Below are 20627 nucleotides of genomic sequence, written 5' to 3' on the forward strand. Positions count from 1 at the left end.
CCCTTGGTTACCCGATGTTTACGCTGGTTACAGCTTACCGCAGCTGCCAGTGCCGGCTCCTGCTCGCTTCATTTCGTCGCTCTCTCGCTGTCACACACAGCGATGTGTGTGTCACAGCGGGAGAGTGACGACCAAAAAATGAAGCTGGACATTCAGCAACGACCGGCGACCTCACAGCAGGGGCCAGGTCGTTGCTGGATGTCATACACAGCGACAGCGACGGGACGTCGCTGCAACGTCACAGAAAATGGTGACGTAGCAGCGACGTCGTTGTCGTCGTCGTTATGTGTGACACCAGCTTTAGCCCATCTAGGGAAAGCGGCCTTGCCTTCTTAATCATCCCTTCTCTGACTGGAGCAGATAGTACTGTGATAACATGGACCTACACAACTGAGTGGGTGAGATTAATCCATATTGGATATATATCTAAAGTGTGGTTTTTCTGCGCCTATTGGTGATATGTTAGGTTTTCATGTATACATATGGAATAAATACCAGTTCCCTCTTTTTTGTTTTCCCCCCACTGTGTGTGGAAATAGGTGATTCTGTAAGGGATGAAAGAGTCAGTTCAAAGGCGGGTAACTAGACTAGTATAAGGGATGGAAGGTCTCCCATATGATGAAAGGTTGGAAAAGTTAGATATGTTTAGCTTAGAAAAAAGACGTCTCAGAGGAGATCTTATTTATATGTATAAATACATGTGTGGTAAATATAAAGGACTGGCACATGACTTATTTCTTCCAAAGACAATACTAAGGACCACGGGACATACACTGCGAGTGGAAGAAAAGTGATTCCGGCATCTAGATAGGAAAGGGTTCTTTACAGTTAGAGCAGTCAGACTGTGGAATGCCCTACCACAAAAGGTAGTAATGGCAGATACTATAACAGCTTTTAAAAAAGGGCTGGATGATTTCCTCAGTACACACAACATTGTTGGTTACAAGTGACTTAGGGATAAAATGTAGAACTGGTGAAGGAAGGTTGAACTAGATGGACCTAGGTCTTTTTTCCACCTATGTAACTATGTAACTATATGAGGTTTTGCACAATATTTTGGCAATTAGTTTTTATGGGTTGAATGAAAGGTTAAGTTTTAAGTCAAGGTGCTGCTATACCTATTAGTAGAGATGAGCGGACCCATGGAAGTTCGGTTTTCCCAGGTTCAGCCGGACTTTTGCAACGTGTTTTTGCAATGTAAAGCATCTGAACTCCAAAGTCAAACACTGATTTTTTTTTTTTTTTATAAGGTCTGTGTTTGGTACGAACACTGACCTTTACTGGTTGGGTTTGATGATCTCTATTAACCAGCCTAAGGGGCACTTTGCACGCTGCGACATCGCAGGCCGATGCTGCGATGCCGAGCGCGATAGTACCCGCCCCCGTCGCAGCAGCGATATCCTTGTGATAGCTGCCGTAGCGAACATTATCGCTACGGCAGCTTCACATGGACTCACCTGTCCTGCGACCGTCACTCTGGCCGGCGACCTGCCTCCTTGTTAAGGGGGCGGGTCGTGCGGCGTCATAGCGAGGTCACACGCCAGGCGGCCAATCGGAGCGGAGGGGCGGAGATGAGTGGGATGTAAACATCCTGCCCATCTCCTTCCTTCCGCATATTCTACGAAAGCCGCAGTGACGCCGGTAGGAGATGTTTCTCGCTCCTGCGGCTTCACACACAGTGATGTGTGCTGCCGCAGGAGCGAGGAACAACATCGGACTGTCGCGTCAGCGTAATTATGGATTACGCCGACGCTGCAGCGATGATACGATTACGACGCTTTTGCGCGCGTTAATCGTATCATCGAGCCTTTACACACTACGATGTCGCATGCGATGCCGGAAGTGCGTCACTTTTAATTTGACCCCACCGACATCGCAGCTGCGATGTCGTAGTGTGCAAAGTACCCCTAAGTCAAAATATTAGATTTACAAAAAGACACATAGCTTTTGAGACAATGGAAGAAAGAAGATTTTTTCAGCTTGACAAATGATTTTACTATAACTTCAAAAAGGAATTGCATTCTTGAGTAGAGATAACATTTTTTTCTTGTCTTTCATCTTCCTACCCTATGAAATCTTATTAAAATGCATTGTAAAAACAAAAGATTTGACTTTATCAATATCAACAAAAACAGTAAAGGAAAAATCCTGGTGGGTCTGCAACACCCCAGAGCTAAAATGTATTTTACAACTGCTGTCTCAGGAGGACTATTACAGAATGATTTACTATTGATTTTCCAGCTCTAGAATAGTAAGCTCATACTTTCAGCATATTCTGCTATAAATCCGACTTTGTAGTTGACCAAAGAAGAAAACATTTGTTAGATTAAATTTATATTTGTCCCTAGGTGCACAGGAGTGTATTGACAGTATCTGACTTACATATTTGACAGAATGATGTGCTATGAGCGTGATAGACATTTCATCTAATATCGCACTTTATACCCAGAGATTTGTAGGAAAACCTGTATAATTCCACTTTGCTTTATGTTTTTATGTAAAGTTCGTTACATTTTGACTTTTTTTTTGCACTTAACCAAGGTAAAAGCTGCATAGATTTTATTGCTTAGCAACCTGTTTTCACATTGAAATTCCTGCAGTTTAAAGGAACAATAGCTCTTAAACATAATGCTTGATCCAACAGAGAAGAGATAATTGCAGAGGAAGACACCAATTTCTCTACAAAACAAAAAACATCTTTCAACATCTCAGCACATAACAGATTATAGAGTGACTGAGAAAAGAATAGGCTTTTCACTGTTGAGAGTTATGACAGCTGGCCCTCCGTCCACCTACAAATCGCGATGCAAAGTGCCGTACTTTAAGCAAAATGCAAATGGTCTATTATGATCCATGTTTGCCATTGTACCATTTAAATGTTATAGCCACATTTCGAGCACTTAACCTCAATTTGCTGATCTGTATTGGCTAAAGCAATTTCCAAGTAATACTTTACTCTTTGGCATAAATCTACAGAATATATACACAATACATGTTTTGTTTAGTAATTCGTAAAATACTTTGCTTTAATTATACTGCACTAGAATTACATCATGTCTTTTATTCCTCATCCATATTTCAAGCTGCAATTAAAATAAGACTTGCTGGCAGAATATTTCTTAATAGTTGAGCTTCTTTTAAAGGGTTATTTCCATCTTCGCAGGTGAGTGTTTCTTGAGAGTGCTTGTAAAGATAACACTTTAAAAAATTACAGTTATTTTTTTTAAATTTAAAGCCATTCTAGATATAGTATCATTTTCCTTTTATTGCTTACAGCTTGTTGCCTTGATAACCAACCACATTGTAAATAGAGATGAGTGAACCTGCGGCTCGGTTTTCGAACCAAACACCAAATTTAAAAATTAAGGTTCAGATGCTTTACGAGTGAAAAAACTCGGGCAAGCAAAGCTGTGCTCAGGTACGCATGATGCTTAGCCCTGTTTGAGCAGCTTGCAGAGTTTGAACGGCGCACACTGGGGGAAACAACAGCGTTATCACATGGAATGTGCAACAAAAAAAGAGTTTGAAAAACCCAGGCCACCCTCCCCAAAAAGTGATCTGCCTATGGTTGGCTGTGTGTGGGCGGGGACTCAAACTGCCAATCAGTGACTTGATCCAGGGTTTGGCTCAAGATCGAGCCTGTGAAGCTAGGATCATTTGCTGCCAGTGAACTGAACCTCAATGGAACCACTCATCCCTATTTGTAAGCAATGCACTTAAGTTAGTTGAGATTAGTAGCAGCAAACAATGAGCTTCAGTGATCCCCCAAGCTTCAAAGTAACACTTGCAAACTCAAAAGAAAAGACCTTGTTTATCTTTGGCCAACTGTTATGATCCGGAACCATGGACGACCACCATAAATCATTGGTAAAAGGTGACAAGAGCATTGGCAACTAATCTGGCCGCCATCTCCTTACTAACCATCAAGACTAGAAGTAGCCGAGGGGTGAACTAACATCCTGTGCATCGCGAACCCAGCCGGAGAACTAGCTATCCTAAAGATAGGAAAGATGAATAACTCTCTGCCTCAGAAAATAGATAAAGAATAGCAAGCCCCCACATTCAAAGACTGCGGTGATATAGGAAAACACAACACACAGATAGATGATGGGATTAGCAAAAGGTGAGGCCCTACTGACTAAATAGGACAGGATAGGAAAGGGACTGATGGTGGCCAGAGAAAAACCCTACAAAAATCCAAAAAACTGATAGTACAAAAAGCCCTCAGATTGCTAGATCTGAACTCAGTCCTATACCGGGCGCTCTTGTCATACCAATGAACAGAAAGCAGGAACCATTACATATTCAAGAAGCAACAAACACATGGACTTATAGGAGCAATACTCCAAACATAGCTGCAGGGTGCTTTCCAGCTAAGCAACTGAGAGGGAAGATTCCTGCATGCAAATAAACTGACAGCAACTACAGAAAATGACAAACTCAGATAAGAGCAAAAAGAACCAAACAAATAAAGAGCCAAGCACTTATCTGGGGTGGTCTTCCAGTGGTCTGGAGCAGGATGAAGCAGGCTGGTGAACAAAGAACAATTGATATCTGGCATAGCCTGCCAGCAGACCAGGGTTTAAATAGGCAGAGAGTTAGCAATGGAAACGCCCATTGCTCAACACACCTGGTCTCTGTCCAAACCATTCCTGGCCAGAAGAGGGAGCCTCACAGCAGCAAAAGCATAACTGACATTAACAACAGTACCCCCCCTTAAGGAGGAGTCACTGAACCCTCACCAACGCCACCGGGTCGCTCAGGATAAGCATGATGGAAGGCGCAAACCAACCTGTCCGCATGAATGTCAGAAGCCACAACCCAAGAGTTATCCTCCTGCCCATAACCCTTCCATTTCACAAGGTACTGAAGCTTTTGCCTACTGTGACGGGAATCCAGAATTTTTTCAACCTCATACTCCAGATCCCCTTGTATCAAAACAGGGTCAGGAGGCGCTGCTGCAGGAACTGTAGGCTCCACAAGTCTCTTCAACAAGGAATTATGGAAGACATTGTGAATCTTAAATGACACAGGCAGAGTCAAACGGAAAGATACAGGGTTGATAATCTCTGAAATCTTATAAGGACCAATAAATCTGGGCTTAAATTTAGGAGATGGAACTCTCATAGGAATATTTTTAGAGGACAACCACACCATGTCCCCCACTATAAACCGGGGACCAACACTACGATGCCGGTTGGCAAATTTCTGGGCAGATTCTTGGGATTGAAACAATTTATCCACTACCTGTCCCCAAATCTACTGCATTCTGTTTACCACCGAATCCACCCCTGGACAGATGCCTCAAGCTGCCCCGAGAGGAACCTGGGGTGATACCCAAATTTCAGAAAAAGGGGGACACCAATGTGGTAGAGCTAGCTCTATTGTTAAGGGCAAATTCAGCCAAAGGCAAAAACGAAACCCAGTCATCCTGATTCGCAGAAACAAAACACCGCAAATAGGTCTCAAGGGTCTGGTTAGCCCTTTCAGTCTTACTGTTGGTCTGAGGATGAAACACCGAGGAGAAAGACAGCTGACCACCCAATTTGGAAAAAAAAATCCTCCAAAATCTGGATACAAACTGCACCCCTCTGTCAGAAACAATGTTTTCGGGAATACCATGCAAACGAACAACATGTTGGAAAAACAAAGGCACCAACTCTGATGAAGACAGCAACTTAGATAGCAGAACCAAGTGAACCATCTTGGAGAATCTATCACAGATCCCCCAAATCACAGTCATTTTCTGAGAGACGGGAAGCTCTGATATAAAATCCATAGAGATGTGCGTCCAAGGTCTCTTAGGTACCGGCAAAGGCAATAATAGCCCACTAGAACGTGAACAACAGGGCTTGGACCTAGAACAAACTCCACACGACTGCACAAAACTACAGACATCCCGGGACAGGGAAGGCCACCAAAAAGAGTGGCTTACAAGATCCCGACTACCAAAAATGCCAGGATGACCCGCCAAAACAGAGCAATGAACCTCAAAGACAACTCGGTCTCTCCATTGGTCTGGGACAAACAGTTTCCCCATAGGACATCTCTCAGGTTTATCCCCCTGAAATTCTGCCAGTGCCAACCGCAGATCAGGCGAAATGGCCGAGAGAACTACACCATCATTCAGGATAGTAGACGGCTTGACAACCTCCAATGAGTCAGCACAGAAACTCCTGGAAAGGGTATCGGCCTTAACATTCTTGGTGCCTGGCAAAAAAGAGACCACAACATTAAACCGGGTAAAAAACAAAGCCCACCTGGCCTGCCGAGGATTCAACCTCTTGGCAGATTCCAGATAGGTAAGATTCTTGTGGTCCGTAAGCACCACAACTTGATGTCTAGCCCCCTCCAACCAATGTCTCCACTCTTCAAATGCCCACTTCATATCCAATAATTCCCGGTTCCCCACATCATAATTCCGTTCAGAAGGAGCAAACTTGCGAGAGAAAAATGCACAGGGCTTAAGTTTACCTGAAGTAGCGTCTCGTTGAGACAGAACAGCTCCTGCTCCGATCTCGGAGGCATCGCTCTCAACCTGAAATGGGCGAGACACATCAGGTTGCTGCAGAACTGGGGCAGAAGTGAATCGCCTTTTAAGCTCCTGGAAGGTTACAATCGCCTCTGGGGTCCAATGCTCAGCATCAGCTCCCTTCTTGGTCAAATCCGTCAGAGGTTTGACAATGGCAGAAAAATTGGCTATAAATTTACGGTAAAAATTAGCAAACCCCAAAAACTGCTGCAGGGATTTTAGAGAAGTCGGTTGCACCCAGTCGTAAATAGCCTGAACCTTAACCGGGTCCATTTCGATAGCGGAGGGAAACAAGATGAAGCCCAAAAAGGAAATCCTTTGCACCCCAAAGAGGCACTTTGACCCCTTAACGTACAGTGCATTATCCTTAAGTATCTGAATAACAGCCCGTACTTGCCCAACATAAGAGTCCCAATCATCAGAAAAAATCAAGATGTCATCCAAATAGACAATCAAAAATTTACCAATAAGGTCCCGAAAAATATCATTCATGAAGGCCTGGAAGACGGAGGGGGCATTAGTGAGCCCAAAAGGCATCACTAGGTACTCAAAATGCCCCTCAGGGTATTAAAAGCCGTCTTCCATTCATCACCCTCCTTAATACGGATGAGATTATACGCACCCTTGAGATCCAGTTTCGTAAACCATTTGGAACTCTTCACTCTAGAGAAAAGATCAGACATCAGAGGCAAAGGGTACTGATATTTGATCGTAATTTTATTAAGAAGATGGTAATCAATACAAAGTCTCAGCGACTCATCTTTCTTAGCAACAAAGAAAAAGCCAGCACCCAAAAGAGAAGAGGGCCGAATGTGCCCCTTCTCCAATGATTCCCTGATGTATGACCGCATGGTATCATGTTCGGGCACAGACAAGTTGAAAATCCGCCCCTTGGGAAATTTACAGCCGGACACCAGCTTAATGGCACAGTCATAGTCCCAGTGTGGGGGCAGAAAATCAGATTCCTGGTCATTAAATACATCACGGAAATCAGACAAGAAGGCAGGAACATCAACTGCCTGAGAAGACGTGGACGACACGGAAAGGTCCTGATGCATACCTTGACAACCCCAAATAGCTACCGACAAGGATCTCCAGTCAAGAACTGGATTATGGGTCTGCAACCACGGAAATCCTAGTACCAAGGTATCCTGTAGCTTATGCAATACTAAAAATTTGCAAGTTTCCTGATGCGCTAGAGCAACTCTCATAGGCACCTGGGTCCAAAATTGGGGTTTATTTTCTGCCAAAGGGTAGCATCAATGCCCCTTAAAGGAACAGGAGTTTGCAAAGGAACTATGGGGAAACCACAATCCCTAGCAAACCCAAAATCCATCAAATTGAGCGCTGCCCCTGAGTCCACAACGACAAATGCAGAAAAGGAAGACAAAAAGCAAATCAATGTGACAGACAAAAGAAACTTTGGTTGCAAAGAACCCACAGTAACAGAACTAGCCAATCTCCTTTCACATTTAGGGCAGACAGAGATATTATGAGAGGCGTCTCCACATTAGAAGCACAGTCTATTCTTCCATCTGAACCCCTGCCGACTAGCATTAGAAAGGACCCTATCACACTCCATAGGCTCCAAAGGCTGTTCCACAGGCACAAAACCAGCAGGTATCTTCCTGCACTCACGTAACCGTCTATCAATCTGAATGGCTAGGGTCATAGAGGCATCAAGACCAGAAGGGACGGAGAATCCCACCATTACATCCTTCGTAGTATCAGCAATACCCTTCCAAAAAAGAGCCGCAAGCGTGTCATCATTCCATTTGGTAAGGACCGCCCACTTTCGAAATTTCTGACAAAAAGTTTCTGCAGAATCCAGACCCTGAGTTAAGGACAACAAGGCCTTTTCCGCTTGGTCCACAATATTGGGTTTGTCATATAATAATCCCAAGGCCTGAAAAAAGGAATCCACATCACTGAGAATCGGATCATCAGATGCCAAAGAGAAGGCCCAGTCCTGAGGGTCACCACGCAGTAGAGAGATGACAATCTTGACCTGCTGTACGGAATTCCCTGAGGACTTAGGGCGCAGGTCAAAAAATAATTTACAATTATTTTTGAAGCTCAAAAATCTCGACCTATCTCCCGAAAAAAATTCAGGAACGGGAATCTTAGGCTCTGCAAGGGGAGTCTGTGCAAGAAAAGACTCTATCCGACGAACCTTAGCATCAAGATGAGCAACACGATCACCCAATTCATCCATGCTAGGAAAAAGAAATATTCCACAGAACCCAAAGAAAAAGAGGAAAAACACCAAAAAAAAATCTTTCAGCAGACCTTTTTTTTTTTTTCCTTCTTAAGAATACCCTTTAAATTTGTGGGCCAGATGTACTGTTATGATCCAGAACCTTGGAAGAACACCATAAATCATTGGTAAAAGGTGACAAGAGCATTGGAAACTAATCTGGCCGCCATCCCCTTGCTAACCATCAACATTAGAAGTATCCGAGGGGTGAACTAACATCCTGTGCATCCTGTGCGAACCCAGCCGGAGAACTAGCTATCTTAAAGGAAGGAAAGATGAATAACTCTCTGCCTCAGAAAATAGATAAAGAATAGCAAGCCCCCCGCATTCAAAGATTGCGGTGATATAGGAAAACACAATATACAGAAAGATGTTGTGTTTAGCAAAAGGTGAGGCCCTACTGACTAAATAGGACAGTATAGGAAAGAGACTGATGGTGGCCAGAGAAAAACCGTGCAAAAATCCAACAACCTGATAGTACAAAAAAAAACTCAGATCGCTAGATCTGAACTCCGTCCTATACCAGGTGCTCTTGTCATACCAATGAACAGAAAGCAGGAACCATTACAAATTCAAGAAGCAACAAACACATGGACTTATAGGAGCAATACTCCAAACATAGCTGCAGGGAGCTTCCCAGCTAAGCAACTGAGAGGGAAGATTCCTGCATGCAAATAAACTGACAATAACCACAGCAAATGACAAACTCAGATAAGAGCTAAAAGAACCAAGAGCCAAGCACTTTTCTGGGGTAGAAGTGGTCTGGAGCAGGATGAAGCAGGCTGGTGAACAAACAACAACTGACATCCGGCATATCCTGCCACCAGACCAGGGTTTAAATAGGCAGAGAGTTAGCAATGGAAATGCCCATTGCTCAACACACCTGGTCTCTGTCCAAACCATTCCTGGCCACAAGAGGGAGCCTCACAGCAGCAAAAGCATAACTGACATTCACAACAGCCTACACCGCGAAAGAGCAGTGGTGGTTGGTCAACTAGTCATTGAGCTGTAAACATGAGAAAGGGGAGTTTTAGTATTTCAAAAATGGCTAAAAATGAACAAAAGATAATGCTAGTAGATAGTACTTGTCTTTACAAGCACTATTTTACATCGCCTATCCATGAAGATGGGTATAATCCCTTAATACATTCAGATACAATGAAATTGAAAAAGACCAGCTCACTGTCATCTATTTCCCACATATTTCAGAAGGCAGACAAACTTCTTTGCCTGGATGCATTCAAAGCAGCTTAAAGGAAGTTCCAGCTTTACAGAGTAAATCTTCTTTATTTAGTGAATCATATCATAACAATCATTGGGTCGTCAAAGACCAGCCCGGATGTCGACACCTTAATCATGAAGGATTGGACATAAAGGGTGTAAAAAACACAAGCAAGTCAACAGCAGAGCTGATCTATGATTACCCAACCATGGACTTTGAGAATGTCGCTATCTTGACATGTTCTTTAACCTCGCAAATTTTCTGATATGTTTCACTATACATAGAAGATTTACTCTATGACGCTGGATATTCCTTTAAGCCTATTAAGATACAATGCAACACAGAAGATCTATGCAGTAGAGTTATACAAGGCTTGTTCCACTCAATGAGCTCTGGTGGGTCAACAACCATTTAGCTAGTTTCCATTGAATACTGTATTTACTGTATCCCAGGGAGACAATTACACATGAAACAGCCGAGTTTAATGAAGGGGATCTTACATTTAACACATGTAAATCTGCATTTAATTTTATGTACACCTTTTTTACTAGTGCAATTTGGCAACCATACACCTGACTTTATACTGTGGCCTGCTGCCACATTTTGCTTTCTGTATGGGAACATACCTACCTAGTATTTCTTATTATGATCTGATTGGCAAGAAGTGAATAATTGGGATTGACAAGACAATCACAAGTTAATTATAGTGTGGTCTAAAATCTATTATAAAAGAAAAAGAGACAATGGCAAAGGATGGAGTTGGGAGAAGGAAAAAAAACACATCACAGCTGATAATGTGAGGATTGTTAGTAGCAACAGAAGCATCACCACCATTACTGGAAGCTGCCGGCTGAGCAGTAGTGCCACCAAACGCAGCTCACAGTTGACTTTCTTTACATATGCCCTGTGTATTAGTGTGGGGAAAGTGTAGGACATTATGCATTACATGGCACATCACTCGTCTGAGTCACAGTTGCATGATGTTACCTCTGACAGCAGCAATGTCACTTTGAGGCAGTGTTCTGCACAGAGCTGTTTGCCTGATTGTAAATAACCAAGAGGGATAATTTTTGGATATTTTTTTTCTAGTTTTTAAAAATGAAATTTCATCAGTGCACAGGAGTAATAAATGGATTGTTGGTTACTTCCAGGCTATTATCAATTTCCACAGTCAGGTGACTTTAATTTTTTTAACTTTGTTTTTGTTTAAGAGGTTAAATGGGGTTGGAAACAGTCTTAAGAGACCTCAGAGTAGTGTCCTGATAGCACCATAATTATATAGACATACTGTGACTGCACTTAAGAAAATACAAATTGAAGTTCGTAAGAAAATAACTTACCTGCTGATTTACTGGAAAGTTCCTGTTTATTTTTTTTATCTGTGAAAACAAAATCTATAATGTAAGTATTGTGCAATTATCAATCTAAATATATTCACATATAAGTGTATATGTATACATCAATACATCTCTATATACAGATATAGACAGATCAATATACAGGTGCATGTCAATAAATTAGAATATCATCAAAAAGTTAACTCATTTCAGTAACTCAATACGAAAAGGAAAACACATATATTATATAGAGTCATTACAAACAGAGTAATCTATTTCAAGTGTTTATTTCTGTTAATATTGATGATTTTGGCTTACAGCCAATGAAAACCCAAAAGTCATTTTCTCAGAAAATTAGAATATAATATAAGACCAACTGAAAAAATGATTTTAAACTTAGAAATGTTGGCGCCTACTGAAAAGTCTGTACAGTAAATGCACTCAATACTTGGTCGGGGCTCCTTTTGCATGAATTACTGCATCAATGCGGCGTGGCATGGAGGTGATCAGCCTGTGGCACTGCTGTGTTTATGGAAGCCCAGGTTGCTTTAATAGCAGCCTTCAACTCGTCTGCATTGTTGGGTCTGTTGTCGCTCATCTTCCTTACAGACCAATACAGACCAATTTGATGCAGTGTGCGGTATTCGGTCTGAGCACTGACACTCTGACCCCCAGCCCTTAAACTTCTGCAGCAATGTTGGCATCACGTATGGCTATTTTGAAAGAAAACCTTTGGATATGATACTAAGCATGTGCACTCATCTTGTTTGGTCAACCATGGTGAGGCCTGTTCTGTGTGGAACCTGTCTTGTTAAATCACTGTATGGTCTTAATCACCATGATGTATCTCGGTTTCAGATTTTTGACAATCTTATAGTCTAGGCCATCTTTAGGTAGAAAAACAATTCATTTTTTCAGATCCTCAGAGAATTCTTCCATGAGGCGCCATGTTGAACTCCCAGTGACCAATAGTAGACAGTTTTTGAGAGATAACACCAAATGTAACACACCTGCTTCCTATTCATACCTGAGACCTTGTAACACTAATATGTTATGTGTATCCATGGAGGGAAAATTACTAATTTGGCACAATTTGACAATTTTATCCAAGAGAGTGTATTCTCTTTTGTTGCAGTGGTTTGTATATTAATGGCTGTGTGTTGAGTTACTTAGATGGCACACCAAGTTTACACTGTTATGCAATCTGTACACTGATTAATTTACATTGTTTTAAAGTGTCATATCTACAGTGTTGTCCCATAAAAAATATAACAAGTAAATAAAAATGCAACTTCAAATGTATTGTTTTTCTTCATGCCTCCTATTATTAATTAATAATCCTACTACTAACAAATAATTAAAAATTAATTAAATGAAATCATATATACTCAAACATGGCGAAAGTAAAAGCTACAGCATGTCCTGTAAAACACAAGCCCACCTAACTTCATCTATAGAAAAGTAAGAATAGTAGCACGTTTATAGGTATCAGAATATGACCAAACCATGTATGTTCTTAAGTAATTTTTTGAACAAAAAAATGAAAAAATTATATATATGTATATATAAAATGTTAATAGTTTTATCACACAACACAAGGCCACAAACATTGCGAGTTTTGAGGGAGCATGTAATTGGCTTGCTGACTGTAGGAATTTCCACCAGAGCTGTTCCCATGAATTAAATGTTAATTTTTTTACCATAAGCCACCTCCCAAGTCATTTCAGATAATTTAGCAGTTTATCCAACTGGTCTCACAATCGCTAACCACATGTAATCACATCAGCCCAGGATCTAAACATCCAGCATCTTCACCTCCAAGATCATCTGAGACCAGTCACCCGGACAGCTGTTGCAACAATCAGCTTGCAAAACCAAAGACTTTCTGCACAAACTGTCAGAAACCATCTCAGTGAAGCACCTCTGCTCATTGTCCTCATCGGAGCCTCCACCTGACTGCAGTTTGTCGTTGTAATACTCTTAAGTGCACATGACTAAATCTAAAAATCCTGATTGTGTCAGAATGGCTGCACTCAGTAATCTAAGTGATACATCATTGGATCCAGGATCTCTTTGCCCACGTATCAAAAACCTGCTAACAGTTTCCCTTTAATTTTGCCTCCCAAACAGTGTAAGGCCTCTTTCACACGTCCGTGAAAAACCACGCACGTTTTTCACGGTTGTGTCAGAGGTGTGTTTGCCCTCTGTGAGCCGTGTTTATGGGCTACGTGTGTTCTCCATTATGTGATAACACAGGGAGAACAAGAAGTTTCTACTCACCTGTCCCTTGCGTCACTGTCCATGGTGCTGATCTTTGGTCTCCAGTCCTGCCGACTCCCCGCTGCTGCTGCTTCCGGCCGAAGTGAAGTGAATATTAAATGAGCATAATGAGCAGGGGTCAGCAGCAAGTGACAGCAGGCACAGAGACAGGAGGTCTGGAAAAGGTTAGTACAGTTTTGTTTTTTTCTCACAGACACATGTCTTCTCTCCGCTGCGTATTACACGGAACACATCCGTGTGGTCCGTGTGTTACGTGTGACACGTTTGTGTTCCATGTGACACCCGTGATGCTGGAGAGAAAACGGACATGTCGGCATGAGAAACTCACGGACACACGTAAGTATGGAACGGACACACGTTCCGTGCGCAAATACTTACGTGTGTCCAAAACCATAGGAATACCTAGGTTTACGTTTGTATGTGTCTCCGATACGTGAGAAAACTGCCAAATACGTACCGGAGGCACGTACATGTGAAGGGGCCCTAATAAAAAGCGATCAAAAAGTTGTACATACTACAATATGGTACAAAATGAAAACTAAACTTTTTCCTCACAAATATTTGTTATTGCCATTTTTGTGTTGACCTACGGAATAATATTAACACTTTACTTATGCAGCACAGTTTGTAGCTGAAAAATGAAGATGCAAAAAGAACCACTTCAAAATTGCTGGTTTGCTTATATACCTCCCTATAAACATTTTCTAAGAGTTTGGTAATCAGTTAGTAATCTAAAGTCTAAAGTGATTCCGCTGACAAATACAACTCATCCCAGAAATTCAAGCTCTCCTATCGCTATGTTGTAAAAACAAACTATAGAACATGACATTAAACATCACATATTGGTGACCTATTATAAGAATGCATCATCAATATCATAAGCCAGGACAACCATTTTAAAAAATGGTAGAATCCACTAATATATTTTTCTATATATGTCAAGTAGAAATAAGACAGTGTAGAGATCTATATATCCCATAGAGTTGTTATTATGTCACAAAGAATTCAATTATTTAATCACAGAACTGCCAAGTGAACATTGCCATGCTTCCAGAAGTGCTGTGAAAGTCGATGTGCTCCCTAAAATTAGCTGAGCCGGCAATAGTAGGCAAAAACCCGTTTCTGGCTTGTTAGGTCTGAACAATGCAAGAACCATGGAATGTATGCATTATTAATAATAGAGTCATGAAAATATGGAAATTATAAAGGGGTTGCCCCATAAGCAAAGTTCATTTTAATCAATAGATCTTGCAATAATTATAATTTCTACAATTGGATGCGTTTAAAAAAAATGTTCCAATGCTAAGATCATCTTATATGTGTCTATATGTCCCTGCTATGTAATGTCTGCTTCTGACTGTACAAGGCCAAGATCTGAACATACCACATTTCAGCCGGGTAGAAAGTAAAAAAGTATACAGAGAGGACAGCATGGGATCACAAATTATTCTTTCTTTGAGGTAAAACATTTTTTATAAACATGAAGGAAAATGCTTTACCTCACATAAAGAATCAGCTGTGATCACGTGCTGTAATGTTTACATACTCTCTATTGCATCCTCTTCTGCCCAGGAGATGTGGTATGATCAGACCATATCCCTATACGGTCAGACACAGCCATTACACAGTACATAGCAGGGACACATATATAAGATTATCTCAGCACAGGAACATTTTTTTAAACACATCCAATTGTGGAAAGGAATATTACTTCAAGATGTATTGATTAAAATCAACTTTAAAATGAACTTTTTTGTGGGAAAACTCCTTTAGGTTATGTGCGCACTAGGCGTTTTTTTCACGCTGCGTTTTTATGTGCGTTTTTGTCTAAAAAAACGCACCCGCGGCTAAAAAACGCGGCAAAAACGCATGCGTTTTTGCCGCGATTTGGTGCGTTTTTTGCTGCGTTTTTGCTCACTGCGTTTTTAATCAGTGCACAATGCCATTAAAGATTGTTGATGAAAAAAAAAAAAAAAAAAAAAGGTCTGATGTCATTTCCTTCTTCAAAATGTTCATTGTATGCAGGAGAGCAGACAGCTACAGAACTAGTGTATGCAGGAGAGCAGACAGCAGCTGCAGAACTACAAGTCTCAGCATCCTCCATTCACTAGTGTATGCAGGAGAGCAGACAGCAGCTGCAGAACTACAAGTCTCAGCATCCTCCATTCACTAGTGTTTGCAGGAGAGCAGACAGCAGCTGCAGAACTACAAGGCTCAGCATCCTCCATCCAGGACTGTATGCAGTTTTTTGCCCAAAAAGAAAAAAAAATGACATGGGCTTCGCCATATTTTTGTATGCTAGCCGGGTACAGCAGGCAGGTACGGGCTGCCTCCAACCCCCAGCTGCCTATTTGTACCCGGCTGGGAACCAAAAATATAGAGAAGCCCTTTTTTTTAATTATTTCATGAAATAATTAAAAAAAAAAATGACGTGGGCTTCGCCTAATTTTTGAGTCCAGCCGGGTACAACTAGGCAGCTGGGGATTGGAATCCACAGTGCAGGGTGCCCATGCTTTCTTGGGCACCCCCACTGCGAATTGCAGTCCGCAGCCACCCCAGAAAATGGCGCTTTCATAGAAGAGCCATCTTCTGGCGCTGTATCCAACTCTTCCAGCTGCCCTGAAGCCGGGTGGCTAGCCGGGTAATAATGGAGTTAGGGCTAGCTGTATATTATCAGCTAGCCCTAAGCCCGAAATTCATGGTGTCACGCCAATATTAGACATGGCCACCATGAATTTCTAGTACAGATAAAAAAAAACCACAACACAGAAAAATATTTTTATTAGAAATAAAACACAACACAATTAGTGACTCCATCTTTATTGAAATAAACCCCCCTCCGCAGTAATCCTGGGTCAGGGTCCCGCGCCGTCCAATCAGGATCCAATATCATCTGATCGGTTTGCTGGAAGGCATACCGATCAGATGATCTGTCAGGTTCAAGGATGTGAATCACATCACACATCAGCTGATTGTATAAAAGCCGATTATACAATCAGCTGATGCATCAGTAGAAAAAAAAAAAAAAATACTCACTTATGTGCTGTGCTGATTACCGGCAGCTCCTGGAGCGATCGATTGGACAGGAGTCTGATCCCGTCCGATCGCTGCAAGAGCTGCCGGTAATCAGCTGATGAAGTCCCCTGACGACAGGATCAGCTGATAGCCGGCCGGGCGCGAAAAAGCCGGCGAGACTACGATCAGCTGATGCGTCAGGTGACTGCATCAGGTGATCCACCGCCAGGTCCTGCAAGCAAGGTCCTGCCCCGGGGAGACTGCACACAGCCAGAGCGGCGGGACCGGGAGGAGATGGGAGCGGGCATGGCACCGGGACCCTGCGGACAGGTGAGTATATATGACATTTTTTTTTTTCTACTGTTCACTTTTGTTTTCGCCGCTGCCTCCACCTCCCGCCCAGACATGGCGCCGCACGGAGCTGACATGCACAGGACGGGAGGTGGACGCAGCGGTGACGGTACCGGGAGGATTCACGCTTCTGTGTTTACCAACAGAAGGAATCCTCTTCCTGTACACGTCACTGTAGTACCCACCCCTTGCGTTTATAGCTGCGTTTTTAGTAATAGAAACGTGGCTATATGCATTTTTCATTGCGTTTTTAACATCTCATTGAATTCAATGGGTGAAAAACGCAGTGAAAAACGCAGAAATAATTGACATGCTGCGTTTTTGTGGTCACCACAAAAACGCAGCTAAAAAAAAACGCTGTGTGCAGACAGCACTTATGAAAACCCATTGAAATTGCTGGGGAAGCAATGTCACTGCGTTTTCAGCACAAAAACGCTGTAAAACACGCCGCTAAAAATGCGGCAAAAACGCCTAGTGCGCACAAGGCCTTAAGGTAAAGAATAAAGAATGTCTTTCCACTGAAAGACTAGAAGCGATCATTGCCTACTTCCAATACAAAAGCTTGTGTATCATCGCTTGCTTGACAAATTCTCAAAATAGGAACAGTATATTCATCATTTCAGGATTCTAGGAGCATTATGTTAACTGTTACTGCGTTCCCCCCAGCTAGATTATGTCTTGATCCAGAACTAACAGTTTGTAGCAAAAATACAGTATGTAATTATAGAGCCATAGATTCTAGCTGTGCAGCTTAGTAATCAATCAGGTCTCTCTGAATAACATCTTAGATAGATACACCCAAGACGACAAACGTAATAAAGCAAACGTAATAAAGCAGTGCTGCTGTATTCTGCATGCAATTTTAGATATAATTGTATAGCGTGTAACCTAAAAAGATCCGATCATTTTACAGAGTATATTTCAAAGGCTGCAATGGTCATATTAGTTAAAAATACTACAAAGTGTATCAACTTTTGGTCATAAACAGTGGACAGGAACAAATCTTTAGAAACTTGGATTCATCAGCCTTGAAAATTCTTCAAGAAATTTGATTTGCAATGAATTGCAAACACTCCATCCTGAAGAGATGTATAAAACACTCAGAGGTCTAATAGAAAAGCTTCAAACTAACTTCAGGCTCTTTAAAACAAGCACAGAATTAATAATTTCCAAGTGATTTCCACATATATATCTACAGTACGTATGGTAAGACTATTTTTCACTGGTGTGCCATCACAAATCATTTGTATTGTTTATCCAGCTTTCTCTCCTTATCATTTTTGGTACACTTTGAGCTCAGAGGTCCTTTTGTGATCCAGATTCACCACAAAATGTCTGATCCTTTCCCTACCTCTGCTTTTATACAGGTTAACCATCCTGATTGTCTATACTATACTATGTGCTGTGATAGCTGCAGTGCATTATGTGGAAGCAGCCCAAGGTCATGTAAGCCTTTTCTGGCTGAGGCAATATTCTGCAATGTGTAAACTGGAAGTTGACATTTTAGGTGATTCACAAAAATTTAGTTGCAAATTGTTTGAATTTCCCAGGTTTAGTAAATTACTAAAACTTTCACTAAAATGTGTTTTACTTTAATTCAATTTGCTCATTTCTAATGGTTAGTGTCATGTGTAGAGATGAGCGAACCTCTAGAGGCTCGAATTCGGTTTGTTGAATGGAGGCCGCGTTCAAGTTCAGTTTGGCGAGCCATTCGACGAACCTCTCGAACCCCATTGAAACCAATGGGAGGCAATCACAAACATATAAAAGCACATGATAAATGTACACATACAGTTAATAAACATTGCCATAACACTTACCTGTCCCCGCGATGCGTCCTGCACTCTGTCTCCCGCCACTTTTTCTTCCGATAATTGCTGCATCCTACCGGTAACGTGCACCAGCATAGGTGCACCTATCGTGATGTCAAAATAGCAATGTGACCAGTCACGTGTCTATTATCTCATTGACTACAGACTGGTCACATGGCTTTGACGTCAAGCTAGGTCCTGTCAGTACATCTCTCCAGTACGCGGTGATCATTTGTGTATGTCCGTGTACTGGCGACATGCTCTGGCACACGGTCGACTCCCTGTTCTGCTTCCCCGTTCCGTTATTCACTGGCTGCCACAGCCGGTCAATAACGGAGAACACCGTTGCTATAGCAATGCGCCTGTCAGCGGTGACGTCACCGCTTACAGGCAGCAGCTTCTGGTCACTCACGGAGTGAAAAGACTGCACGAGAAGCAGCAACGTCTTCCTCCCATGCAGCGCTGCTGATGTAGCAGAGCTGCATGGGTTGAAGGAGAAAGAAGACAGAAGAGCAGGATCGTGGAGAGATAAGAGGGAATAATAAACATGGAGTCTCTAATTGTGTCTGTGTATTTATTTCTATTAAAGTAGTTTTTCTCTGTGTGGTGTCTTTTTTTTACCCTTTATTGGAGATTCTTAATGGCTGGGTCAAACTTGCCTGACATTAAGAATCTCTGACTTAATACTAGATAGTAAATGAAATTCATGAAATAATTAAAAAAAGGGCTTCCCTATCTTTTTGGTTCCCAGGCGGGTACAAGTTGGCAGCTTGGGGTTGATGGCAGCCGTACCTGCCTGCTGTACCTGACTAGCATACAAAAATATGGCGAAGCTCATGTCATTTTTTTGGTGGGCAAAAAACTCCCGCATACAGTCCTGGATGGAGGTAGAAAGAGGTTTTTTGCCCAGCTCACCTGTGTGATGGAAGCCAGTGATCCTGGGCTGTGCACGGAGAAGAGGTTTGGAGAGCCAGTCCATGTGCATTGAAATTGGTTGAGGGATTTCACCAGCACAAAACTCCAGGCATTTTGTTCTTTAAAATAAAACTTCCTTTATTTTCTTATCATTAAAAAGTCCATGCTATGGTGGTCAAGCCCATGTCAGAGAGGACGCGTTTCGAACATCCAGTTCTTATTCAGTCTCTAAACCATCTAGTCACAGAACTGTTTAAAAAGGGCTGAACCCAAACATGTGATCAAATGCAAGGAGAGAGCAAGACAATTACAAAAACATTAACCCCTTGAGTTATATCACTCCATATAATGCTTATAACACTTATATATATACAAAGTATTTTTTTAGCCAGATTAATATGCAAACATCAATTCATTTCTTTTATTTAAACCTTTCGGAAATCTTGTGCCCATTAAAAACATCCATTTTATTTCTCTCTGAAAGAGGATATCTTTCAAATTTCCACCCCTTCTAGGTAGTTGAATTTTTTCAATGGCATTGACTTTCATGCCTGTTAAATTACCTGCATGTGCGTCGCGAAAATGTTGAGACGCTCCTGATAATTTTCTGGTGGTGGCATTATTAACATCATAAATGTGTTCAGATATCCTCTTTCTGAGAGAACGACAAGTGCTGCCTATATATTGTAACTGGCAAATAGTACACGATATTAAATAAACCACATGGTCTGAACTGCAGTTTATGAGTGACATTATTTTATACGTTTTTTTATCTGTAAATGAAGAAAATTCCTTCACATTTGACATATAACCGCATAGTCCACACGATCTGTGGCCACATTTGAAAGAGCCTGTGCTGGGTAACCAATTGCCAGTGTTTTTTTCTTTTTTAGTGGAACCGCACCTA

At 41.8% G+C, this 20627-nt stretch overlaps 1 protein-coding gene across 4 annotated transcripts in view; it reads right to left on the reverse strand.

The window, feature by feature from the left end:
• Nucleotides 1–20627, reverse strand: part of SNTG1 (syntrophin gamma 1) — a 1064578-nt gene that overhangs the window by 62441 nt on the left and 981510 nt on the right. For all 4 annotated transcript variants that reach the window (XM_075353282.1, XM_075353284.1, XM_075353281.1 and 1 more), the window contains one exon: nucleotides 11352–11390. In XM_075353282.1, coding sequence (XP_075209397.1) covers nucleotides 11352–11390 — 39 coding nt within the window. The remainder of the gene's footprint in view (nucleotides 1–11351; nucleotides 11391–20627) is intronic.

The sequence above is a fragment of the Anomaloglossus baeobatrachus genome, chromosome 6 (assembly GCF_048569485.1).
Source record: "Anomaloglossus baeobatrachus isolate aAnoBae1 chromosome 6, aAnoBae1.hap1, whole genome shotgun sequence".
NCBI classification, from domain to species: domain Eukaryota; kingdom Metazoa; phylum Chordata; class Amphibia; order Anura; family Aromobatidae; genus Anomaloglossus; species Anomaloglossus baeobatrachus.